This window comes from Maylandia zebra, linkage group LG11 (genome assembly GCF_041146795.1).
Source record: "Maylandia zebra isolate NMK-2024a linkage group LG11, Mzebra_GT3a, whole genome shotgun sequence".
In the NCBI taxonomy this organism is placed as follows: domain Eukaryota; kingdom Metazoa; phylum Chordata; class Actinopteri; order Cichliformes; family Cichlidae; genus Maylandia; species Maylandia zebra.
In genome coordinates this window covers 35,473,048-35,500,995 of record NC_135177.1, presented here as the reverse complement: position 1 = coordinate 35,500,995, position 27,948 = coordinate 35,473,048, and the positions used below count along the sequence as shown (strand labels likewise).

General features: G+C 41.3%; 1 protein-coding gene across 1 annotated transcript; it reads right to left on the bottom strand.

Annotated features, from left to right (window-relative positions):
* Positions 1–9,045: 9,045 nt before the first annotated feature.
* Positions 9,046–13,794, bottom strand: LOC112435600 (putative ferric-chelate reductase 1). The gene is made up of 5 exons (XM_076890255.1): positions 13,694–13,794; positions 13,032–13,090; positions 12,777–12,914; positions 11,245–11,276; positions 9,046–11,159 (listed from the first exon to the last, which is right to left on the bottom strand). Exons 1-5 carry the CDS (start codon positions 13,753–13,755, stop codon positions 11,070–11,072), a joined length of 381 nt encoding a protein of 126 aa, XP_076746370.1. The 5' UTR covers positions 13,756–13,794; the 3' UTR covers positions 9,046–11,069.
* Positions 13,795–27,948: the final 14,154 nt, after the last annotated feature.

Below are 27,948 nucleotides of genomic sequence, written 5' to 3'. Positions count from 1 at the left end.
GCAGTAATCCACGAAGAGCATCCGCACATAGCTACCATGCTCTTCCAGGTGAGTTAATGCAGCATGGAGTGCTGTGGCTACAGCGTCTTCCGTGGATCGGTTTGCTCTGTAGGCAAACTGGTGTGGATCCAGGCTGCGGGGCAGGGCTGCTGTGATGTGTCTGCGGACCAGCTTCTCAAAGCATTTCATTACCACTGGGGTGAGTGCCACCGGTCTGTAGTCATTCAGGCCGGTGATGTGGGGCTTCTTAGGCAAGGGGACTATGGTGGAGGACTTCAGGCAGAGTGGGACAGTCGCCTGTGCGAGGGATTTGTTGAAAATCCTGGTGAAGATCCCAGCCAGCTGTCCTGCACAATCCCTCAATATTCGACCTGGCACACCATCAGGACCCGCCGCCTTCCTCGGGTTAACAGCCTGCAGCATGCGCCTCACCTCGTGCTCTTCCAGGGTGAGGGTGGTGCTGCTATGGGTGGCGTGTTGCTGCTGTGGCTCCAATACCTCCGGTACCCTGGTCTCAAAGCGGGCAAAGAAGATATTCAGCTCCTCTGCCAGCTCCAGGTCACCGTCCGCAGCTCCGAGATTGATCTTATAGTTGGTTAGGTGCTGGATGCCTTGCCACACCTGCCGGCTGGTATTACTCTTCAAAAACAAGGCCAATTTCTGCTCACTTCCAGTGATATTAATCCCTTTTATGTTACCATTCTGCCTAATCCTTTCAGCCAATGGCTCTATAAAAATAGCAAATAAGAGTGGACTCAGTGGGCATCCTTGTCTTGTGGACCTTTCAAGCTTGAAAGCATCTGAAAGTTCACCGTTAATCTTTACTTTTGCAGTTGGGCTATTATACAAGGCCCTCAATATAGTGATGATGGACCCATTAAACCCATGGATTTTTTTTAAAATATGAAAAAAATGTAACTTTTTCCTTCCGTCATACTTCAGAAATATAATATATTAATTTTTTGAACATTTTAAAACATTTAAGTTTGCTCGTTGTATTTATAAGATCCTACATTGACGTGCTCCACAATCATTGGTCAGTCATGTTAAAATCCATTATCAGTGGAAAACAAACCTGATCCTCTACTAGAGGCGATTGTGCAATACCTTTTAGACATAACACTCAGCAAACAGTTATTATTAGTTAAAGTCAGTGAGATTTGGAGTGATACATGACACATGACGGAATAAGACACGCAGACTTAGCATGACGAGCCGACGAGGAACACGTACACTGTGAATACATACAGAGGGAAAAGGGGACAGGAGATAAGACATGGACATAACTAAGCACAAGCAGAACATGATGGCTGGGGGGGAAACACACGTGACAGAAGGAATGGGTCACAAGGGAAAAACATGTAAACGAGACGGGAGAAAAGGACATTACTGAAATACATGAAGGGCCAGGGCTGGGACAGCCAACCAGTCACAGACAAAGAGCCACATCATACACCTGGGCGCACATGAACATCACCCATCCCTTCCTCTGTCCTGCGTTCAGTTTAGGGTATCGAACTCAGGACCCTAGCCTCATCAGGCCGGGGTCTTTGTGTGGAGTCTGGATGTTCTCTCGAGCTTCCTCCCACAGTCTAGGGACATGCAGTTAGTGGGGGTCTTCTCGCCCCGTTCACATTCACACAGAGATGAATTGAAGATCACCTTGTGGTTAGTGCCTTCTATTCGATGTACAGACTGAATAATAACACCTTCTAATTAGTTCTGTCTCCTATTGGTGCTCTTCTACGAGTGATCAGTGCTTGATGGCTTACTAAGCTTAACTTTTTTCCACAACATTGATAACAAACACACACAGAACAACAACAACATATGTTATCTAAAAAAAACTTGATTGGACCAAAGTTTTGATGTTCATCCTACATGTTTATTGAGATTGTCTAATGTCTGCGACGGTATCTTCTCCCACGTCTGCGGACACCCGAGGCCTTGTGGGGTCTCTTGTGTCTGCGAACGGGGCGAGAAGACCTCGCATGTTTGCGTCTATACCTGCGTCGTGGCATTGTCCAAAACGGCGGTACCTGCTCCACGTCACGGGTTCTATTTATGGACTCACCTGGCAACTTTAGTGATGTCACTGCTGATGTTGTCACTGTTGGTGTGACCTCATGACTCATTCATGCCATCTGAACTGTGGTGTAATTATGAGGTCACAGGGGGACGTGAATTTATTCACAAAGTTGATAGAGAGTTTGGGTCATAACTCAAAGACGCAATGATGCAGTCAAATCATTTGGAATTAAATATCTCTGTCAGTGCGCCCCAGGGTGGCTGTGGCTACAATGTAGCTGCCATCACCAGTGTGTGAATGGGTGGATGACTGGATGTGTAAAGTGCTTTGGGGTCCTTAGGGACTAGTAAAGCGCTATGTAAATACAGGCCATTTACCATCTGTAAATTACAAGATTTAGAGGGTTCTGACATCACAGTCATCTTTCTGACATTGACATCCAGTCTCTCTGTTGTGATATCAGATATTAATGCCAGATTCGTCTCTCTGTTGTGATGTCAGATATCAATGCCAGATTCGTCTCTCTGTTGTGATGTCAGATATTAATGCCAGATTCGTCTCTCTGTTGTGATGTCAGATATCAATGCCAGATTCGTCTCTCTGTTGTGATGTCAGATATCAATGCCAGATTCGTCTCTCTGTTGTGATGTCAGATATTAATGCCAGATTCGTCTCTCTGTTGTGATGTCAGATATCAATGCCAGATTCGTCTCTCTGTTGTGATGTCAGATATCAATGCCAGATTCGTCTCTCTGTTGTGATGTCAGATATTAATGCCAGATTCGTCTCTCTGTTGTGATGTCAGATATCAATGCCAGATTCGTCTCTCTGTTGTGATGTCAGATATTAATGCCAGATTCGTCTCTCTGTTGTGATGTCAGATATCAATGCCAGTTTCGTCTCTCTGTTGTGATGTCAGATATTAATGCCAGATTCATCTCTCTGTTGTGATGTCAGATATTAATGCCAGATTCATCTCTCTGTTGTGATGTCAGATATCAATGCCAGATTCGTCTCTCTGTTGTGATGTCAGATATTAATGCCAGATTCGTGTCTCTGTTGTGATGTCAGATATTAATGCCAGATTCGTCTCTCTGTTGTGATGTCAGATATCAATGCCAGATTCGTCTCTCTGTTGTGATGTCAGATATTAATGCCGGATTCGTCTCTCTGTTGTGATGTCAGATATCAATGCCAGATTCGTCTCTCTGTTGTGATGTCAGATATCAATGCCAGATTCGTCTCTCTGTTGAACAGTATCCGGGTTTACACCAGCCCACCAGATTTCTTATTTGTGTTGCCCTGTAGTAATCCTGTAGGCAAGGGATGCCTAATCCTCCTTTATCTTTGGGAAGGTGAAGTGTTTTGAACTTAACTCTTGGCTTTTTACCCGCCCATATAAATCTTGAGAGGGTCCTATCCCACTCTACAAAGTATCTATCAGGGTTTTCTATAGAAACAGACTGGAATAAGTTTAATATCTTTGGGAGCATATTCATTTTTATGATGTCCACTCTAGAAGAAATGCTTAGATAGACCATCTGCTAATATTTAGCATGATATCTTTTTTAAGTAGGGGGTAGTTGATTTCTTCCAAGCTAGTTATATCCATTGATAAGTTTATGCCCAGATATTTGATAGTTCTTTTGTCCCAGCTTAGTTTGTATTTGTTGAGCAGATTCTGGGGAGGGCTATAAAAGCTACTAAGAACTTGTGTTTTTTGTATATTCAATTTATATCCCGAGTATAGCCCATACTCCTTTAACACTGACATGAGCTCCATAAGTGATTCGGTAGGTTTTGATAAGTAAACCAAAATGTCATCTGCAAACAAGGCCAATTTCTGCTCACTTCCAGTGATATTAATCCCTTTTATGTTACCATTCTGCCTAATCCTTTCAGCCAATGGCTCTATAAAAATAGCAAATAAGAGTGGACTCAGTGGGCATCCTTGTCTTGTGGACCTTTCAAGCTTGAAAGCATCTGAAAGTTCACCGTTAATCTTTACTTTTGCAGTTGGGCTATTATACAAGGCCCTCAATATAGTGATGATGGACCCATTAAACCCATGGATTTTTTTTTTAAATATGAAAAAAATGTAACTTTTTCCTTCCGTCATACTTCAGAAATATAATACATTAATTTTTTGAACATTTTAAAACATTTAAGTTTGCTCGTTGTATTTATAAGATCCTACATTGACGTGCTCCACAATCATTGGTCAGTCATGTTAAAATCCATTATCAGTGGAAAACAAACCTGATCCTCTACTAGAGGCGATTGTGCAATACCTTTTAGACATAACACTCAGCAAACAGTTATTATTAGTTAAAGTCAGTGAGATTTGGAGTGATACATGACACATGACGGAATAAGACACGCAGACTTAGCATGACGAACCGACGAGGAACACGTACACTGTGAATACATACAGAGGGAAAAGGGGACAGGAGATAAGACATGGACATAACTAAGCACAAACAGAACATGATGGCTGGGGGGGAAAACACACGTGACCAATAATAGTAGACCTGTGCTACATTTGTCCAGCTAGGCAACACATATTTCTGCATAAGAGATACATGAGACACCCTTTAAATAAGCAAATTTCATGTTTAAAACATGGAAATGCAGCCAAAATGGACCATACAATGGCCTCAGTGAACACATCAGCACATAAGTAGAGATAAGGAAACTCAATCACATTAGATATTAATATTACTATGAGTAAATTATATATATTATATATTCTGTTATATGGTTTAAAGAATACAATGTGATAATCACACAGGAGAACGCTGTTTCCAGTTATACAAATTTATTTTATTTCACTATTAAAGAAACCAATTATGTAAATAAAAGCTCACCACAAGAACATCTCCCAACCCAGTCTTACAAAGTTGCAGTTACAATAAAAAATGGGTAGGGAACATGAACTGTTGGTGAGCTAAAAAACAATCCTGGTGCTGATGCTTGTCATTGAACGTTTTGGACAGAGCTCTTGATTGAAATGCCTACCGTTGTGTGTAGGCATTTCGGTCCAGATGTTATGGAGTTCAGTTCAGCTAAGATGTATTTCTAAAGCACCGGATCGCAAAAATAGCCGCTTCTCGGCTGTTTATATTGTAAGGTAAAGACCATACAATATAAGAGAGAAAACCCCCCAACAATCAGATGATCCCCTGTGAGCAAACCCTTGATGACAGTGTCTGTGAAGGTTATCAGTCATCAAGGCCATAGTAGTCTAAGGAGCTTGGAAAGAAAAGCGCCTGGACTTCTTTAAGTTAAAGAAGTCCAGGCGCTTTTCTCCAAGCTCCTTAGACTTGGTGACGGTGGGAAAGAAAAACTCCCTTTTAACAGGAAGAAACTTTCGGCAGAACCAGGCTCAGTGAGGGGCGGCCATCTGCCTCGACCGGTTGGGGGGGGGGGCACAGCTGTTATAACCCCTGACGCAGCATAGCTTCTAATTCTGAAAGATACATAGATACCTTAAACCTGCACTCTATGCAGGACACCAAGCGATGACACGACTTGCAGTACTATAGGAGTCTATGCAGAAACAGTTTTCTCTCTTGAATCTCTGTAATTTTTTTGCTACTGAGTGTCTGGGTGCAGTCACTCATTTTGGGCCAATTAAATCAAATGAACTTCCATTGTCTAAGTTATAGCCCTATTGAACCTGTGTTAACCAGCTTTAATAGGGAGGGCCAAAGTCCTAGTTGTGCTAAATTTCCTCGAATTCTCCTCGGAGATTTTCGAGTAGCTTCATTTGTTCTTGAAAGTTCTTTTCCATTTGTCTCATCGCTTCCCGTCCATTCCACATCTTTTTGGTAAGGTCACTAACCGTATTTTCTAAGGCCTTATTTTGTTGTTTGAGTATGTCAACTTGGACATCGTAGTTGTTTATCAGATTGTTATGTTCTTCCTGTGAAACTTTGGGAGTCTGAGCTTGGGTTTGCAACGCCATGTCTTCTGTTTTCAAGGCTTCCTGTAAATCATACTGATTTTTCTTGACCTCTTCAAGCTCTCTTTGCATTTCCTCAAATTCATGGCACAACAACTCCTTTTCTCTGTTGGTCACTTCAATATCATGTTCGGAGTCTTTCTCAGTGGCTTTGGAGATCCGTGATTCTCCTTTCACACCCTCATCGTGTGGTTTCAGTTCTTTTTGAGAATCACCACTCCTTTTGGAAAGCTCCTGGAGGTCCTGTTCAAGAAGTTCGTTATGCCGCCTCAATATGTCAATTTCATGTGCAAAGCATTGGCGTTCCAGGGTCTGTCTGAGCTGTTCACTGTCCGTTGTTTTGTTTTCCTCATTCATGATCCTTTTTCTTTCTTCACTCTCTTGTAACTCTTTAAAGGCTGTGTTTGCCTGATGGAGCTCAGTTTTAACAGCCTGTATTTCCTGTTGCATGTCATCTTTTTCCTTTTCAAAGTCCCTTTTCAGCTCACACATGCGTTTTACCGTCACATCATTTTCCTCTCTTAAAGACTGGTTGTCCTTTTCCATGTCTCCCACTTTTATAACCAAGCCTGTCTTGCTGCTTTGCAACTCTCTGATTTCTGCTTCCATTTCCTGCATCACCTCTTTCTGTTGCTGGATCTCTTTGGTTTTGGAGCTGTTTAAATCCTTTAGAATTTGGTTCCAATATTCCAGCTCTTGAATTTTGAAGTGAATTGTTTCATTCTCTAGTTGCAGGTCTCTTTTCCTCTTGTTTTTAGAGAACCCACTTCGTTTGAAGAGAACTTCAATGTTTTTTTGGAGAATCTTGTTCTCATTTATGAGCTCTCTTTTTTGCTCCTTAAGGTCGGCGTTCTCGACTTTAAGGTCACGTATGGTAGAGTTTTCTTGTTTGAGAGTTTTATTCTCATTTTTCAGCTCTTTGATTTGCTGTTTAAGTTTTTCGTTCTCGGCTCTCATGTTGCATACAACAGGATTTGACAGACTCATATTTCAAATTGAAGTTGATGCTAAATCTCTGTACCAACTAAAAGATTTTTTTAAAAATACCGTCAACTGTGTCAGAAACGCAAGTTTCCAGTAGTTTCCTGCCTAGTGAATTCTTCCACTCTCTTTGAAAGACTGACAAGAGTGAGAACCTCTCCCCTATTTATAGGTTTTCGTGTGCTGATGTCATAAAGAAGACCAGAGATCAAAGGGATTCTGGTGAAACGTCACTGTGTCTGGTCTGGGCAGTTCTGAATTGAATAATAACAAAATGACGGGGGGCGTGTCTGGTAGCCATGTGAAGACGTGTTGTACAGGGCTCCTCAATGGACTAACTTGTTTCATAATTCCATTGCTCCAAAACTAACGAACTTTTAACAACAGTACGATAACACGCCCGTGTGCTGCTCTGAGGCACTTTTTACATCTTCAAGGCTACGGTGTACGACATATGAGCAAAACTAGATCGGGGAAAGAGCAGGCCGCAAAAGCCTCGGACCTGTCACGGTTGTTAAAGAGTGGACTCAGGCGCGGAGCTCAGAAATAATGACAGTGCATTTATTTACAGTGCAGCAATGTGACAACAGCTCAAATGTGCAACAATGGTGATAGTGCGTCCCTCCTTCCGTGTAAGCCCGTGCGTGGTAGTGAGTAGGGGTGGGTTTTTATAATCGATTCATTGATTAAGATCGATTATGGCTTGGATAACGTAAAATCGATTAATTAAAATCCTGAATCGATTTTTTTAATATAAATTTATTTTGCCCGAAATGCCAGAATCTCTGGTGACATCTCACAAAATTTCAAGAACCACCAAACAGCTAAGACAGTAAATGAGAGCAGGAACACGGATTCTGCACAAAGACTTAAACACACAGCACGACCCGCGGATCAGAATCATTTAGATGTCGCCTTTCTCACCCGACGGCACGGACACGGTCGGGGCTGAAAGCCGACAGCTCACTGATTCTGATCTGTCGGCGGGTCCGCGCTTTGTGTTCACGCCCTTTATGCGCTGATTCTAAAGCTGTTAGTTTGATCTCTTTCCAAACAATATTGACCGAACCAGCAGCAAAAGAAGATTCACATAAACATCGTCATGAATTCACTCTGACTTTTACTGTTTTGCTTCCACCGCGATGCACAGCTCTCTCTCTCTGTCTCTCTCTCTCTGTCTCTCTGTCTCTCTCTCTCGCCCTCTCTCTCTCTCTGTCTCTCTCTCTCTCTGTCTCTCTCTCGCCCTCTCTCTCTCTCTCTGTGTACTTCAAGAACAGTTTCCCTTTCTTCATTATTCGCTTGCTTGTTATGCACAAGTCTACCGTTGTTTACAGCGCTGTCGGCCGCTGTTTTTTTCCCTTTTACATTCTTCCGAAAAGAAAACCTCATTTCTGCTGTTCAATACTGAACAAATTTAAACTTTTTAAAATTATTCAAAATGCAAAACGCTTAACCGTGTCTCTAATAAAACCTCTGTAACTTCAGAGGTAATGTTCATATGTTGATTAATGGTTTTCTTTCGTTTTTGATGTACTGCAGAATATTTTTATAAAATCCCAGGCCAGGAAAACCACCTTCATGTTTTTCTGTGTTTTATCTTCAGCTACTTTGACACAAAGGCATCTGCTGTGATGCTTACACCTTTGATAAAGTCTTGCGTGTGTCAGCTTCCTTTTTATTGATACAAAAATATGTAAATGTACTGATCTGAATTATAATATTTCTGACTGTCAAAATTTCCCAGATTTAAATCGAATCGAATCGAATTAAATCGAATCGTGGATCGAATCGATTCGGGACCTTGTGAATCGGAATTGAATCGATTCTAGAAATCAGTGACGATACCCAGCCCTAGTAGTGAGTGCCCGTCTCTCCTCCAAGTGCTTCCTTAGTGTCCGTAAATCCTCCGTCAATCCCTGGGTGAACGCACACACACACACACACACACACACACACACACACAGGCAGGTCGACCGGTCAGGGCGCCGTCAGATCCTGACAGGACCATGCTGAGGACAGACCGGAGGCACCACCCCATGACATGAGTGAGATTATGAGAGCTATTGCTAGCTCTGAAAAGAGGATATTGGACCGTATCGATTCAAGCACGAAAGATTTATTATTCCAGAGGTTGGGACATATTTTTTCTGCACCTGCATTTTGGTACCTGAATGGCAAGCTCGCAAAGTCATCTGCTCTTCGTTTTATAAGCTGGAATGTTAAAGGTATAAATAATCCGGTTAAACGCACAAGGGCTTTTACTCATTTAAAATCATTGAGATCCGATGTTGTATATCTGCAGGAAACACACCTCCGATCAAGTGAACAAATTAAACGAATTAAACTGTTTCTCTGCTTGTCTGCATTGCCACAAATTGTTCTATTTGGTGATGTATCATAGAACTGTACTATATAGTGTATGTACGTTTCTGTGTTTGCTAGTAACTACCATCAACCTAAGGTCTCAGCTAATTTATCTTTGCAGAGATGTTCATTTGATTGTAACAGCAGTAGGAAAGAGCAGTAACAAGAGTAGGACAGCTAAGCTAATTATGGCTAAACATTTGGAATTTAATGAAAGCAAAAATTGACCTTGCAAAGATGGATAGGTTTATTTAGAAAGTCAGCTATTTACATTTAGTGTTCGTCCCAAGTAGGAGATTTTGAATTGAGTCTAAATTGACCGCAAATTTACTTACATCAAAACTTACAAATTTACATCAAAACTTCTGAAGATGCAGGTCTCTGTGCAGCGGCTGAAGTCTGTGGTGTAGAGGGTGAAGAGGAAGGGGGAGAGGATGGTCCCTTATGGTGCTCCTGTGTTGCTGATTACCTTGTCAGACACACAATGTGGAAGACGCACATATTGTGGTCTTCCTGTCAGGTAATCAACAATCCAGGACACTAGAGAAGCATCCCCCTGCATCGCTGTTAGCTTATCACCAAGCACTGGAAAAGTAAAAAGAAAAACATGAACCTCACAGTGCTCGCCGGCTGGTCCGGGTGGATGTAGACACGATTGAGCAGATAGATGATGGCGTCCTGTGAGACGGGGCTGGTAAGCAAATTGAATGGGATCCTGATGTGGTCTGACAATGGGTGAGATCTGGTCCAGGATGAGCCTTTCCAGGGTCTTCATGATGTGGGAGGTCAGTGTCACAGGCCTGTAATCCTGGGGGCCGCTGGGACGTGGCGTCTTTGGTACAGGGACGAGGCTTGATGTCTTCCACAGCACTGGGACCCTCTTCAGACTCAGCATGAACAGTTTATGGAAGACTCCACAAAGCTGGGGGGCACAGGCCTTGAGGGGACTCACTCCATCTGGTCCAGCAGACTTGCCTGAGTGGAGTTTCTTCATTTGCATCTGAACCTGGTAAGCATTTAACACTACTACACTGACATACATAATTTTCAATTTAATGAAGTTAAAAATTTGTTGTCTTATTGTCAGTTGTTATTGACAGCAAGATTATTAGAAATATATGAAAAAATGTACATTAAATGGGAAGTTCAGGAGCTGAATCAATGACAGTTTTTTTTTTTTCAAATGAAAGTGACAAAGGTGCAGATTCATACATAGATGCTGTCATATTAACAGATGTTAATGTGTGAAAAGGGCTTTAACCCTCCCATTATGATGTGGGTCGAGTTGACCTGATTTAAAAATGTAAAAGGAAAAATTGTTAAAAGTACTTTTTAATACAAAATTGCTGTTTGGCTTAAAAAATGTAACCAGCTTGTAAAATGAAACTGGTTTACCTGGCAGCCAGAGTGGAGGCTAAAGGCGACTGAAACTACTTCTTTCTTTGCAACTGTGAGACATATTATACACACACACACACACACGACAGTAATGCTTGGCCCAGTGAAATTGAATGCTGATTGAAAGTACACCTTAATTATCAACTAAAAGCAAAAGAGAAAAAAAACATAAGTAATATTTTTTAAAGACATTACTGAGAAACTTTCCAGGATTCGCCAACTGATGGATCAGTGGGTCTGAATTTCCAGTGCAGTCTCTCATCAAGTATGTTAAAATTGATGATAAAATTCAACAAAACTACAGGGAAACACTCTGGAAGATTCTGCTGCTGCTCATTTTTCTCCAATTCCAACCAGAAGTGCCACCAAAAAGCAAAGGTTTCCCAGAAGGTACACAGCGATCAGGCAACTGTCACCTTTGACCTGACAAAAAAAGTAAAATTATATTAGAAATACTCCATCTCGTGGCAATCAGTGATTGCTTGCTTTTATATTTCTTTCAGCTTACCAATGCTGATTCCATTTGATCAGCAGTATCATCTGAAACCCAGAGCAAAGAACAGTGAAATATTGCAGGGCACATTAACTGAAGTGAACTAAAGCAGTCAGCTATGTTTTTAATCATTTTATTTATACAGGTTGAGTTATGATATTAGTTTTAAGCTTTAACAGAAGAAGAACAATTTGAAATCAATTTAAATAAAATTGAGTCGAGTTGAGTAGTTGTGGTGATTGAAAAAAAACAAAAAAACAACAACTTTCAGAACGATAACAATGTGCTGGAAGCTCTATGTAAACATTTAGCATGTCAAGTTGCCATTGGTCATGGAAAGTGTGTGCGGCACGGGGGGGTAAAACATTTTTTAAAAATCACCAAACATTAACCAGTTTTTGTAGACACAAAGAGGTTGTGATCATATTTTTTTTTAATAATTTGTGTGACTGAGCCACACATTGAGCCACAGCATTGTCAAACTACACGTGTCCAAAATTGGATAGTCTCAGTTGAGACATTTCAATGCAAGTTCTCTCTGATAACATTAGGTTGGTGGTGCATGAGCTGAGCCTTCGTGTATAGTATTCCCAGAGTATTTTCATGCATTTAATAAATCGAAAGATAAAGATTCCTTTGTCGCTGTACTTCAGCACAGTTAAAGTGTAACAGCTTTTGTTCCAGCAGACTACCATTGAGACATTCTTACGCGTTTTCACTCATCAATTCATAAATACCAATATTGTCAGGGTCCTGGGACTGGGCGACCCAGGATCCCTGAGCAGTCATGTATTATATTATTATTATTATTATTGCTGTGTATTTTGGTGTTGCTCCCCCTTCCCTGTGCTTGTGTATATGTGTGTGTGGATGGCTGAGCACTTGTTTATAGGCGGCGTCAGGCCTGGAGGGTGTGGCCCTGCAAGGGGACTGGCCACACCCGAAGCCACACACCTGCTGCTGATCAGGCCTCGTCGGGGGAGCTACTTAAGAGAGTCTTGGAGCTCCCACCGACGCGGGATCATTGCTTGGGACTCCACGTTAGTTACCCAGTTTAGGTTTTGGTCGTGTAGTGTATGCCTGCCATTGTTCAGTGTCCTGACTGCTGCCGCTATTGTTTCCCGCAGGAGGAGCGTGGAAGGTATTCCCAGAGTATTTTCATGCATTTAATAAATCGAAAGATAAAGATTCCTTTGTCGCTGTACTTCAGCACAGTTAAAGTGTAACAGCTTTTGTTCCAGCAGACTACCATTGAGACATTCTTACGCGTTTTCACTCATCAATTCATAAATACCAATATTTGATGCTGCTGTGTTATACACAGAAAATCTTGTGATACAGTGCTGTTTATTTTACCCATCCAACCACATTCTGAGGTGTACAGGGGTTATACTCTTCGCTCAGTCAGCTAAATGCTGCTGAACTGATCAGGTGGCTCTTCACCGTGCAAATGGACTGTTGGGTCTAGATTGGTTTTTGTCATTAAAGTGTATATGGGTAGTGATGATTTTTTCCTTCATCACTGAAATGCAAAAAAAAAGGCTTACCTCTGTGTTTAACTACCCAATCATGGACCTCCAAAATGATGATGAAGAGAACTTCCCAGGCAAAGAAGCCACCCATCACTTTCAATAGCCACCCATCATCACTGTCAATCCTGTCCAGGCCTGTAAATATGGCTGCCACTGTGTGACACAAAGAAGCAGGCATTTTAAGACGAGCAGCATGGGTGACAGTGTGTCTGCTATTGAAAATGTTAGCATATATGCAAGATGGTAGAATGAAGTAAAACACAAGCTTACCAGCTATAGATTTTATTACCACCGCATTTAAAAAATGTGTCCAGTTGAACAGATACCTCCTATCAAAGAAAAGAGAAGAACTATAAAATCATCAGCTTCTGAAGTTCTTGTCTAAGATTTCTCCTGCATCCAATTTATGAAAACAAGTATCATTACTGAACATACAATTTTACTAAATCTATATTTCACTTAAAAAATATTTCATTTACTGAGTCTGGCCTCCAAAGCTACAACCAGGCTATATTTATTAAAAGCACCATTATTACTAAGAGGAAGGAATAACTTTCACGAGTCATGTGCAAATTAGTTTCCTACTTGGTGTTTCAGTGTGAAAGTGTGCTCTGATAAAGCACATGCAGGCTACACTTTGCAAAAGTTTGAAATTTTAAAAACTTTTATGGCTGAAGTATGAATACAACTCTTAGGGTTATCAAATAACTTTATAACCTCACTTTGCCGAGTGAGCAGTGCATTTAGTCATTAAGCATGTACTGCCCCATTCCTTTGGTTTATCGTGTTTTCAAAATTTGTTAAATAATTGTAGAGAAAAAAAAAGTGAGGCCATTTTTAATTTTTTTTAAATAATATTTGAACAGAGTATTCTTAAATGTGTATAGGCATGATATAGTATATTAATTAAACACACACAGATGGATACATACAGGTGATGTTGTGGTCCGCAGCGCAGCAAGGCCCCGATAGGCTGGATGAGTGAGAGGATCATAACCAGGCACCCCAACACTGGATGTGCTCCCTGGATACCAAACACATTAACAGTGCTAATCATGGGGCATAAATATCAGTCTGAGAGCTGAAACACACAACTAAAGAGTGCTTAATGAATATCAAGAGAAAAGAAAAAAAAAAACACTTTGAAGGGGTATATTAATCTTGCCTGTGGATGCAACTTGCAGACTGGAAGAGATAAGACATGGACATAACTAAGCACAAGCAGAACATGATGGCTGGGGGGGAAACACACGTGACAGAAGGAATGGGTCACAAGGGAAAAACATGGAAACGAGACGGGAGAAAAGGACATTACTGAAATACATGAAGGGCCAGGGCTGGGACAGCCAACCAGTCACAGACAAAGAGCCACATCATACACCTGGGCACACATGAACATCACCCATCCCTTCCTCTGTCTTGCGTTCAGTTTAGGGTATCGAACTCAGGACCCTAGCCTCATCAGGCCGGGGTCTTTGTGTGGAGTCTGGATGTTCTCTCGAGCTTCCTCCCACAGTCTAGGGACATGCAGTTAGTGGGGGTCTTCTCGCCCCGTTCACATTCACACAGAGATGAATTGAAGATCACCTTGTGGTTAGTGCCTTCTATTCGATGTACAGACTGAATAATAACACCTTCTAATTAGTTCTGTCTCCTATTGGTGCTCTTCTACGAGTGATCAGTGCTTGATGGCTTACTAAGCTTAACTTTTTTCCACAACATTGATAACAAACACACACAGAACAACAACAACATATGTTATCTAAAAAAAACTTGATTGGACCAAAGTTTTGATGTTCATCCTACATGTTTATTGAGATTGTCTAATGTCTGCGACGGTATCTTCTCCCACGTCTGCGGACACCCGAGGCCTTGTGGGGTCTCTTGTGTCTGCGAACGGGGCGAGAAGACCTCGCATGTCTGCGTCTATACCTGCGTCGTGGCATTGTCCAAAACGGCGGTACCTGCTCCACGTCACGGGTTCTATTTATGGACTCACCTGGCAACTTTAGTGATGTCACTGCTGATGTTGTCACTGTTGGTGTGACCTCATGACTCATTCATGCCATCTGAACTGTGGTGTAATTATGAGGTCACAGGGGGACGTGAATTTATTCACAAAGTTGATAGAGAGTTTGGGTCATAACTCAAAGACGCAATGATGCAGTCAAATCATTTGGAATTAAATATCTCTGTCAGTGCGCCCCAGGGTGGCTGTGGCTACAATGTAGCTGCCATCACCAGTGTGTGAATGGGTGGATGACTGGATGTGTAAAGTGCTTTGGGGTCCTTAGGGACTAGTAAAGCGCTATGCAAATACAGGCCATTTACCATCTGTAAATTACAAGATTTAGAGGGTTCTGACATCACAGTCATCTTTCTGACATTGACATCCAGTCTCTCTGTTGTGATGTCAAATATCAATGCCAGATTCGTCTCTCTGTTGTGATGTCAAATATCAATGCCAGATTCATCTCTCTGTTGTGATGTCAAATATCAATGCCAGATTCATTGATATTTGACATCACTCTCTCTCTCTCTGTCACACACACACACACACACACACACACATCACAACAGATTCGTCTCTCTGTTGTGATGTCAAATATTAATGCCAGATTCGTCTCTCTGTTGTGATGTCAAATATCAATGCCAGATTCGTCTCTCTGTTGTGATGTCAGATATCAATGCCAGATTCGTCTCTCTGTTGTGATGTCAGATATCAATGCCAGATTCGTCTCTCTGTTGTGATGTCAGATATCAATGCCAAATTCATCTCTCTGTTGTGATGTCAGATATCAATGCCAGATTCGTCTCTCTGTTGTGATGTCAGATATCAATGCCAGCTTCGTCTCTCTGTTGTGATGTCAAATATCAATGCCAAATTCGTCTCTCTGTTGTGATGTCAGATATCAATGCCAGATTCGTCTCTCTGTTGTGATGTCAGATATCAATGCCAAATTCATCTCTCTGTTGTGATGTCAGATATCAATGCCAGATTCGTCTCTCTGTTGTGATGTCAAATATCAATGCCAAATTCGTCTCTCTGTTGTGATGTCAGATATCAATGCCAGATTCGTCTCTCTGTTGTGATGTCAGATATCAATGCCAGATTCGCCTCTCTGTTGTGATGTCAGATATCAATGCCAGCTTCGTCTCTCTGTTGTGATGTCAGATATCAATGCCAGATTCGCCTCTCTGTTGTGATGTCAGATATCAATGCCAGATTCGTCTCTCTGTTGTGATGTCAGATATCAATGCCAGATTCGTCTCTCTGTTGTGATGTCAGATATCAATGCCAGCTTCGTCTCTCTGTTGTGATGTCAGATATCAATGCCAGATTCGCCTCTCTGTTGTGATGTCAGATATCAATGCCAGATTCGTCTCTCTGTTGTGATGTCAGATATCAATGCCAGATTCGTCTCTCTGTTGTGATGTCAAATATCAATGCCAGATTCGTCTCTCTGTTGTGATGTCAAATATCAATGAAAGATTCGTGTCTCTGTTGTGATGTCAAATATTAATGCCAGATTCGTCTCTCTGTTGTGATGTCAAATATCAATGCCAGATTCGTCTCTCTGTTGAACAGTATCCGGGTTTACACCAGCCCACCAGATTTCTTATTTGTGTTGCCCTGTAGTAATCCTGTAGGCAAGGGATGCCTAATCCTCCTTTATCTTTGGGAAGCTGAAGTGTTTTGAACTTAACTCTTGGCTTTTTACCCGCCCATATAAATCTTGAGAGGGTCCTATCCCACTCTACAAAGTATCTATCAGGGTTTTCTATAGAAACAGACTGGAATAAGTACAATATCTTTGGGAGCATATTCATTTTTATGATGTCCACTCTAGAAGAAATGCTTAGATAGACCATCTGCTAATATTTAGCATGATATCTTTTTTAAGTAGGGGGTAGTTGATTTCTTCCAAGCTAGTTATATCCATTGATAAGTTTATGCCCAGATATTTGATAGTTCTTTTGTCCCAGCTTAGTTTGTATTTGTTGAGCAGATTCTGGGGAGGGCTATAAAAGCTACTAAGAACTTGTGTTTTTTGTATATTCAATTTATATCCCGAGTATAGCCCATACTCCTTTAACACTGACATGAGCTCCATAAGTGATTCGGTAGGTTTTGATAAGTAAACCAAAATGTCATCTGCAAACAAGGCCAATTTCTGCTCACTTCCAGTGATATTAATCCCTTTTATGTTACCATTCTGCCTAATCCTTTCAGCCAATGGCTCTATAAAAATAGCAAATAAGAGTGGACTCAGTGGGCATCCTTGTCTTGTGGACCTTTCAAGCTTGAAAGCATCTGCAAGTTCACCGTTAATCTTTACTTTTGCAGTTGGGCTATTATACAAGGCCCTCAATATAGTGATGATGGACCCATTAAACCCATGGATTTTTTTTTAAAATATGAAAAAAATGTAACTTTTTCCTTCCGTCATACTTCAGAAATTTAATACATTAATTTTTTGAACATTTTAAAACATTTAAGTTTGCTCGTTGTATTTATAAGATCCTACATTGACGTGCTCCACAATCATTGGTCAGTCATGTTAAAATCCATTATCAGTGGAAAACAAACCTGATCCTCTACTAGAGGCGATTGTGCAATACCTTTTAGACATAACACTGAGCAAACAGTTATTATTAGTTAAAGTCAGTGAGATTTGGAGTGATACATGACACATGACGGAATAAGACACGCAGACTTAGCATGACGAGCCGACGAGGAACATGTACACTGTGAATACATACAGAGGGAAAAGGGGACAGGAGATAAGACATGGACATAACTAAGCACAAGCAGAACATGATGGCTGGGGGGGAAACACACGTGACAGAAGGAATGGGTCACAAGGGAAAAACATGGAAACGAGACGGGAGAAAAGGACATTACTGAAATACATGAAGGGCCAGGGCTGGGACAGCCAACCAGTCACAGACAAAGAGCCACATCATACACCTGGGCACACATGAACATCACCCATCCCTTCCTCTGTCCTGCGTTCAGTTTAGGGTATCGAACTCAGGACCCTAGCCTCATCAGGCCGGGGACTTTGTGTGGAGTCTGGATGTTCTCTCGAGCTTCCTCCCACAGTCTAGGGACATGCAGTTAGTGGGGGTCTTCTCGCCCCGTTCACATTCACACAGAGATGAATTGAAGATCACCTTGTGGTTAGTGCCTTCTATTCGATGTACAGACTGAATAATAACACCTTCTAATTAGTTCTGTCTCCTATTGGTGCTCTTCTACGAGTGATCAGTGCTTGATGGCTTACTAAGCTTAACTTTTTTTCACAACATTGATAACAAACACACACAGAACAACAACAACATATGTTATCTAAAAAAAACTTGATTGGACCAAAGTTTTGATGTTCATCCTACATGTTTATTGAGATTGTCTAATGTCTGCGACGGTATCTTCTCCCACGTCTGCGGACACCCGAGGCCTTGTGGGGTCTCTTGTGTCTGCGAACGGGGCGAGAAGACCTCGCATGTCTGCGTCTATACCTGCGTCGTGGCATTGTCCAAAACGGCGGTACCTGCTCCACGTCACGGGTTCTATTTATGGACTCACCTGGCAACTTTAGTGATGTCACTGCTGATGTTGTCACTGTTGGTGTGACCTCATGACTCATTCATGCCATCTGAACTGTGGTGTAATTATGAGGTCACAGGGGGACGTGAATTTATTCACAAAGTTGATAGAGAGTTTGGGTCATAACTCAAAGACGCAATGATGCAGTCAAATCATTTGGAATTAAATATCTCTGTCAGTGCGCCCCAGGGTGGCTGTGGCTACAATGTAGCTGCCATCACCAGTGTGTGAATGGGTGGATGACTGGATGTGTAAAGTGCTTTGGGGTCCTTAGGGACTAGTAAAGCGCTATGCAAATACAGGCCATTTACCATCTGTAAATTACAAGATTTAGAGGGTTCTGACATCAGTCATCTTTCTGACATTGACATCCAGTCTCTCTGTTGTGATATCAAATGTCAATGCCAGATTCGTCTCTCTGTTGTGATGTCAGATATTAATGCCAGATTCGTCTCTCTGTTGTGATGTCAGATATTAATGCCAGATTCATCTCTCTGTTGTGATGTCAAATATCATTGCCAGATTCGTCTCTCTGTTGTGATGTCAGATATTAATGCCAGATTCATCTCTCTGTTGTGATGTCAAATATCATTGCCAGATTCGTCTCTCTGTTGTGATGTCAGATATTAATGCCAGATTCGTCTCTCTGTTGTGATGTCAGATATTAATTCCAGATTCGTCTCTCTGTTGTGATGTCAGATATCAATGCCAGATTCATCTCTCTGTTGTGATGTCAAATATCATTGCCAGATTCGTCTCTCTGTTGTGATGTCAGATATCAATGCCAGATTCATCTCTCTGTTGTGATGTCAGATATCAATGCCAGATTCGTCTCTCTGTTGTGATGTCAGATATTAATGCCAGATTCGTCTCTCTGTTGTGATGTCAGATATTAATGCCAGATTCGTCTCTCTGTTGTGATGTCAAATATTAATGCCAAATTCGTCTCTCTGTTGTGATGTCAGAAATTAATGCCAGATTCATCTCTCTGTTGTGATGTCAGATATTAATGCCAGATTCGTCTCTCTGTTGTGATGTCAGATATTAATGCCAGATTCGTCTCTCTGTTGTGATGTCAGAAATTAATGCCAGATTCATCTCTCTGTTGTGATGTCAGAAATTAATGCCAGATTCGTCTCTCTGTTGTGATGTCAGATATCAATGCCAGATTCGTCTCTCTGTTGTGATGTCAGATATCAATGCCAGATTCGTCTCTCTGTTGTGATGTCAGAAATTAATGCCAGATTCGTCTCTCTGTTGTGATGTCAAATATTAATGCCAGATTTGTCTCTCTGTTGTGATGTCAGAAATTAATGCCAGATTCGTCTCTCTGTTGTGATGTCAAATATCAATGCCAGATTCGTCTCTCTGTTGTGATGTCAAATATTAATGCCAGATTCGCTTCTGTGTTGTGATGTCAAATATTAATGCCAAATTCGTCTCTCTGTTGTGATGTCAAATATTAATGCCAGATTCGTCTCTCTGTTGTGATGTCAGAAATTAATGCCAGATTCATCTCTCTGTTGTGATGTCAAATATCAATGCCAGATTCGTCTCTCTGTTGTGATGTCAAATATTAATGCCAAATTCGTCTCTCTGTTGTGATGTCAAATATTAATGCCAGATTCGTCTCTCTGTTGTGATGTCAGATATTAATGCCAGATTCGTCTCTCTGTTGTGATGACAGATATCAAAGCCAGATTCGTCTCTCTGTTGTGATGTCAGATATCAAAGCCAGATTCGTCTCTCTGTTGTGATGTCAGATATCAATGCCAGATTCGTCTCTCTGTTGTGATGTCAGATATCAAAGCCAGATTCGTCTCTCTGTTGTGATGTCAGATATCAATGCCAGATTCGTCTCTCTGTTGTGATGTCAGATATCAATGCCAGATTCGTCTCTCTGTTGTGATGTCAAATGTCAATGCCAGATTCGTCTCTCTGTTGTGATGTCAGATATCAATGCCAGATTCGTCTCTCTGTTGTGATGTCAGATATCAATGCCAGATTCGTCTCTCTGTTGTGATGTCAGATATCAATGCCAGATTCGCTTCTCTGTTGTGATGTCAAATATCAATGCCAAATTCGTCTCTCTGTTGTGATGTCAGATATCAATGCCAGATTCGTCTCTCTGTTGTGATGTCAGATATTAATGCCAGATTCGTCTCTCTGTTGTGATGTCAGATATCAATGCCAGATTCGTCTCTCTGTTGTGATGTCAGATATCAATGCCAGATTCGCTTCTCTGTTGTGATGTCAAATATTAATGCCAAATTCGTCTCTCTGTTGTGATGTCAAATATCAATGCCAGATTCGTCTCTCTGTTGTGATGTCAGATATCAATGCCAGATTCGTCTCTCTGTTGTGATGTCAGATATCAATGCCAGATTCGTCTCTCTGTTGTGATGTCAAATATCAATGCCAGATTCGCTTCTCTGTTGTGATGTCAAATATTAATGCCAAATTCGTCTCTCTGTTGTGATGTCAAATATTAATGCCAGATTCGTCTCTCTGTTGTGATGTCAGATATCAATGCCAGATTCGTCTCTCTGTTGTGATGTCAGATATCAATGCCAAATTCGTCTCTCTGTTGTGATGTCAAATATCAATGCCAGATTCGCTTCTCTGTTGTGATGTCAAATATTAATGCCAGATTCGTCTCTCTGTTCTGATGTCAAATATTAATGCCAGATTCGCTTCTCTGTTGTGATGTCAAATATTAATGCCAGATTCGTCTCTCTGTTGTGATGTCAGAAATCAATGCCAAATTCGTCTCTCTGTTGTGATGTCAAATATTAATGCCAGATTCGTCTCTCTGTTGTGATGTCAGAAATTAATGCCAAATTCGTCTCTCTGTTCTGATGTCAAATATTAATGCCAAATTCGTCTCTCTGTTGTGATGTCAAATATTAATGCCAGATTCGTCTCTCTGTTGTGATGTCAGATATTAATGCCAGATTCGTCTCTCTGTTGTGATGTCAAATATTAATGCCAGATTCGTCTCTCTGTTGTGATGTCAAATATTAATGCCAAATTCGTCTCTCTGTTCTGATGTCAAATATTAATGCCAAATTCGTCTCTCTGTTGTGATGTCAGAAATTAATGCCAGATTCGTCTCTCTGTTGTGATGTCAAATATCAATGCCAGATTCGTCTCTCTGTTGTGATGTCAAATATTAATGCCAGATTCGTCTCTCTGTTGTGATGTCAGATATCAAAGCCAGATTCGTCTCTCTGTTGTGATGTCAGATATCAAAGCCAGATTCGTCTCTCTGTTGTGATGTCAAATATTAATGCCAGATTCGTCTCTCTGTTGTGATGTCAGAAATTAATGCCAGATTCGTCTCTCTGTTGTGATGTCAAATATCAATGCCAGATTCGTCTCTCTGTTGTGATGTCAAATATTAATGCCAGATTCGCTTCTCTGTTGTGATGTCAAATATTAATGCCAGATTCGTCTCTCTGTTGTGATGTCAGATATCAAAGCCAGATTCGTCTCTCTGTTGTGATGTCAGATATCAAAGCCAGATTCGTCTCTCTGTTGTGATGTCAGATATCAATGCCAGATTCGTCTCTCTGTTGTGATGTCAAAAAACATGTAAACGAGACGGGAGAAAAGGACATTACTGAAATACATGAAGGGCCAGGGCTGGGACAGCCAACCAGTCACAGACAAAGAGCCACATCATACACCTGGGCGCACATGAACATCACCCATCCCTTCCTCTGTCCTGCGTTCAGTTTAGGGTATCGAACTCAGGACCCTAGCCTCATCAGGCCGGGGTCTTTGTGTGGAGTCTGGATGTTCTCTCAAGCTTCCTCCCACAGTCTAGGGACATGCAGTTAGTGGGGGTCTTCTCGCCCCGTTCACATTCACACAGAGATGAATTGAAGATCACCTTGTGGTTAGTGCCTTCTATTCGATGTACAGACTGAATAATAACACCTTCTAATTAGTTCTGTCTCCTATTGGTGCTCTTCTACGAGTGATCAGTGCTTGATGGCTTACTAAGCTTAACTTTTTTTCACAACATTGATAACAAACACACACAGAACAACAACAACATATGTTATCTAAAAAAAACTTGATTGGACCAAAGTTTTGATGTTCATCCTACATGTTTATTGAGATTGTCTAATGTCTGCGACGGTATCTTCTCCCACGTCTGCGGACACCCGAGGCCTTGTGGGGTCTCTTGTGTCTGCGAACGGGGCGAGAAGACCTCGCATGTCTGCGTCTATACCTGCGTCGTGGCATTGTCCAAAACGGCGGTACCTGCTCCACGTCACGGGTTCTATTTATGGACTCACCTGGCAACTTTAGTGATGTCACTGCTGATGTTGTCACTGTTGGTGTGACCTCATGACTCATTCATGCCATCTGAACTGTGGTGTAATTATGAGGTCACAGGGGGACGTGAATTTATTCACAAAGTTGATAGAGAGTTTGGGTCATAACTCAAAGACGCAATGATGCAGTCAAATCATTTGGAATTAAATATCTCTGTCAGTGCGCCCCAGGGTGGCTGTGGCTACAATGTAGCTGCCATCACCAGTGTGTGAATGGGTGGATGACTGGATGTGTAAAGTGCTTTGGGGTCCTTAGGGACTAGTAAAGCGCTATGTAAATACAGGCCATTTACCATCTGTAAATTACAAGATTTAGAGGGTTCTGACATCACAGTCATCTTTCTGACATTGACATCCAGTCTCTCTGTTGTGATGTCAAATATCAAAGCCAGATTCGTCTCTCTGTTGTGATGTCAAATATCAAAGCCAGATTCGTCTCTCTGTTGTGATGTCAGATATCAATGCCAGATTCGTCTCTCTGTTGTGATGTCAGATATCAATGCCAGATTCGTCTCTCTGTTGTGATGTCAAATATCAATGCCAGATTCGTCTCTCTGTTGTGATGTCAAATATCAATGCCAGATTCGTCTCTCTGTTGTGATGTCAGATATCAATGCCAGATTCGTCTCTCTGTTGTGATGTCAGATATCAATGCCAGATTCGTCTCTCTGTTGTGATGTCAGATATCAATGCCAGATTCATCTCTCTGTTGAACAGTATCCGGGTTTACACCAGCCCACCAGATTTCTTATTTGTGTTGCCCTGTAGTAATCCTGTAGGCAAGGGATGCCTAATCCTCCTTTATCTTTGGGAAGCTGAAGTGTTTTGAACTTAACTCTTGGCTTTTTACCCGCCCATATAAATCTTGAGAGGGTCCTATCCCACTCTACAAAGTATCTATCAGGGTTTTCTATAGAAACAGACTGGAATAAGTTTAATATCTTTGGGAGCATATTCATTTTTATGATGTCCACTCTAGAAGAAATGCTTAGATAGACCATCTGCTAATATTTAGCATGATATCTTTTTTAAGTAGGGGGTAGTTGATTTCTTCCAAGCTAGTTATATCCATTGATAAGTTTATGCCCAGATATTTGATAGTTCTTTTGTCCCAGCTTAGTTTGTATTTGTTGAGCAGATTCTGGGGAGGGCTATAAAAGCTACTAAGAACTTGTGTTTTTTGTATATTCAATTTATATCCCGAGTATAGCCCATACTCCTTTAACACTGACATGAGCTCCATAAGTGATTCGGTAGGTTTTGATAAGTAAACCAAAATGTCATCTGCAAACAAGGCCAATTTCTGCTCACTTCCAGTGATATTAATCCCTTTTATGTTACCATTCTGCCTAATCCTTTCAGCCAATGGCTCTATAAAAATAGCAAATAAGAGTGGACTCAGTGGGCATCCTTGTCTTGTGGACCTTTCAAGCTTGAAAGCATCTGAAAGTTCACCGTTAATCTTTACTTTTGCAGTTGGGCTATTATACAAGGCCCTCAATATAGTGATGATGGACCCATTAAACCCATGGATTTTTTTTTAAAATATGAAAAAAATGTAACTTTTTCCTTCCGTCATACTTCAGAAATATAATATATTAATATTTTGAACATTTTAAAACATTTAAGTTTGCTCGTTGTATTTATAAGATCCTACATTGACGTGCTCCACAATCATTGGTCAGTCATGTTAAAATCCATTATCAGTGGAAAACAAACCTGATCCTCTACTAGAGGCGATTGTGCAATACCTTTTAGACATAACACTCAGCAAACAGTTATTATTAGTTAAAGTCAGTGAGATTTGGAGTGATACATGACACATGACGGAATAAGACACGCAGACTTAGCATGACGAGCCGACGAGGAACATGTACACTGTGAATACATACAGAGGGAAAAGGGGACAGGAGATAAGACATGGACATAACTAAGCACAAGCAGAACATGATGGCTGGGGGGGAAACACACGTGACAGAAGGAATGGGTCACAAGGGAAAAACATGGAAACGAGACGGGAGAAAAGGACATTACTGAAATACATGAAGGGCCAGGGCTGGGACAGCCAACCAGTCACAGACAAAGAGCCACATCATACACCTGGGCACACATGAACATCACCCATCCCTTCCTCTGTCCTGCGTTCAGTTTAGGGTATCGAACTCAGGACCCTAGCCTCATCAGGCCGGGGTCTTTGTGTGGAGTCTGGATGTTCTCTCGAGCTTCCTCCCACAGTCTAGGGACATGCGGTTAGTGGGGGAGTTGTTAACTTTTTTCCACAACATTGATAACAAACACACACAGAACAACAACAACATATGTTATCTAAAAAAAACTTGATTGGACCAAAGTTTTGATGTTCATCCTACATGTTTATTGAGATTGTCTAATGTCTGCGACGGTATCTTCTCCCACGTCTGCGGACACCCGAGGCCTTGTGGGGTCTCTTGTGTCTGCGAACGGGGCGAGAAGACCTCGCATGTCTGCGTCTATACCTGCGTCGTGGCATTGTCCAAAACGGCGGTACCTGCTCCACGTCACGGGTTCTATTTATGGACTCACCTGGCAACTTTAGTGATGTCACTGCTGATGTTGTCACTGTTGGTGTGACCTCATGACTCATTCATGCCATCTGAACTGTGGTGTAATTATGAGGTCACAGGGGGACGTGAATTTATTCACAAAGTTGATAGAGAGTTTGGGTCATAACTCAAAGACGCAATGATGCAGTCAAATCATTTGGAATTAAATATCTCTGTCAGTGCGCCCCAGGGTGGCTGTGGCTACAATGTAGCTGCCATCACCAGTGTGTGAATGGGTGGATGACTGGATGTGTAAAGTGCTTTGGGGTCCTTAGGGACTAGTAAAGCGCTATGCAAATACAGGCCATTTACCATCTGTAAATTACAAGATTTAGAGGGTTCTGACATCAGTCATCTTTCTGACATTGACATCCAGTCTCTCTGCTGTGATATCAAATGTCAATGCCAGATTCGTCTCTCTGTTGTGATGTCAGATATCAATGCCAGATTCGTCTCTCTGTTGTGATGTCAGATATTAATGCCAGATTCGTCTCTCTGTTGTGATGTCAGATATCAATGCCAGATTCGTCTCTCTGTTGTGATGTCAGATATTAATGCCAGATTCGTCTCTCTGTTGTGATGTCAGATATCAATGCCAGATTCGTCTCTCTGTTGTGATGTCAGATATCAATGCCAGATTCGTCTCTCTGTTGTGATGTCAGATATCAATGCCAGATTCGTCTCTCTGTTGTGATGTCAAATATTAATGCCAAATTCGTCTCTCTGTTGTGATGTCAGAAATTAATGCCAGATTCATCTCTCTGTTGTGATGTCAGATATCAATGCCAGATTCGTCTCTCTGTTGTGATGTCAGATATTAATGCCAGATTCGTCTCTCTGTTGTGATGTCAGATATTAATGCCAGATTCGTCTCTCTGTTGTGATGTCAGATATCAATGCCAGATTCGTCTCTCTGTTGTGATGTCAGATATTAATGCCAGATTCGTCTCTCTGTTGTGATGTCAGATATCAATGCCAGATTCGTCTCTCTGTTGTGATGTCAAATATCAATGCCAGATTCGCTTCTCTGTTGTGATGTCAAATATTAATGCCAAATTCGTCTCTCTGTTCTGATGTCAAATATTAATGCCAAATTCGTCTCTCTGTTGTGATGTCAGATATCAATGCCAGATTCGTCTCTCTGTTGTGATGTCAGATATCAATGCCAGATTCGTCTCTCTGTTGTGATGTCAGATATTAATGCCAGATTCATCTCTCTGTTGTGATGTCAAATATCAATGCCAGATTCGTCTCTCTGTTGTGATGTCAAATATTAATGCCAGATTCGCTTCTGTGTTGTGATGTCAAATATTAATGCCAAATTCGTCTCTCTGTTGTGATGTCAAATATTAATGCCAGATTCGTCTCTCTGTTGTGATGTCAGAAATTAATGCCAGATTCGCTTCTGTGTTGTGATGTCAAATATTAATGCCAAATTCGTCTCTCTGTTGTGATGTCAAATATTAATGCCAGATTCGTCTCTCTGTTGTGATGTCAGAAATTAATGCCAGATTCGCTTCTCTGTTGTGATGTCAAATATTAATGCCAGATTCATCTCTCTGTTGTGATGTCAAATATCAATGCCAGATTCGTCTCTCTGTTGTGATGTCAAATATTAATGCCAGATTCGCTTCTGTGTTGTGATGTCAAATATTAATGCCAAATTCGTCTCTCTGTTGTGATGTCAAATATCAATGCCAGATTCGTCTCTCTGTTGTGATGTCAGAAATTAATGCCAGATTCATCTCTCTGTTGTGATGTCAGATATTAATGCCAGATTCGTCTCTCTGTTGTGATGTCAGAAATTAATGCCAGATTCATCTCTCTGTTGTGATGTCAGAAATTAATGCCAGATTCATCTCTCTGTTGTGATGTCAGATATTAATGCCAGATTCGTCTCTCTGTTGTGATGTCAAATGTCAATGCCAAATTCGTCTCTCTGTTGTGATGTCAGATATCAATGCCAGATTCGTCTCTCTGTTGTGATGTCAAATGTCAATGCCAAATTCGTCTCTCTGTTGTGATGTCAGATATCAATGCCAGATTCGTCTCTCTGTTGTGATGTCAGATATCAATGCCAGATTCGTCTCTCTGTTGTGATGTCAGATATCAATGCCAGATTCGTCTCTCTGTTGTGATGTCAAATATCAATGCCAGATTCGTCTCTCTGTTGTGATGTCAAATATTAATGCCAAATTCGTCTCTCTGTTGTGATGTCAAATATTAATGCCAGATTCGTCTCTCTGTTGTGATGTCAGATATCAAAGCCAGATTCGTCTCTCTGTTGTGATGTCAGAAATTAATGCCAGATTCGTCTCTCTGTTGTGATGACAGATATCAAAGCCAGATTCGTCTCTCTGTTGTGATGTCAAATATCAATGCCAAATTCGTCTCTCTGTTGTGATGTCAGATATCAATGCCAGATTCGTCTCTCTGTTGTGATGTCAGATATCAATGCCAGATTCGTCTCTCTGTTGTGATGTCAGATATCAATGCCAGATTCGTGTCTCTGTTGTGATGTCAAATATCAATGCCAGATTCATCTCTCTGTTGTGATGTCAAATATTAATGCCAGATTCGTCTCTCTGTTGTGATGTCAAATATCAATGCCAGATTCGTCTCTCTGTTGTGATGTCAAATATCAATGC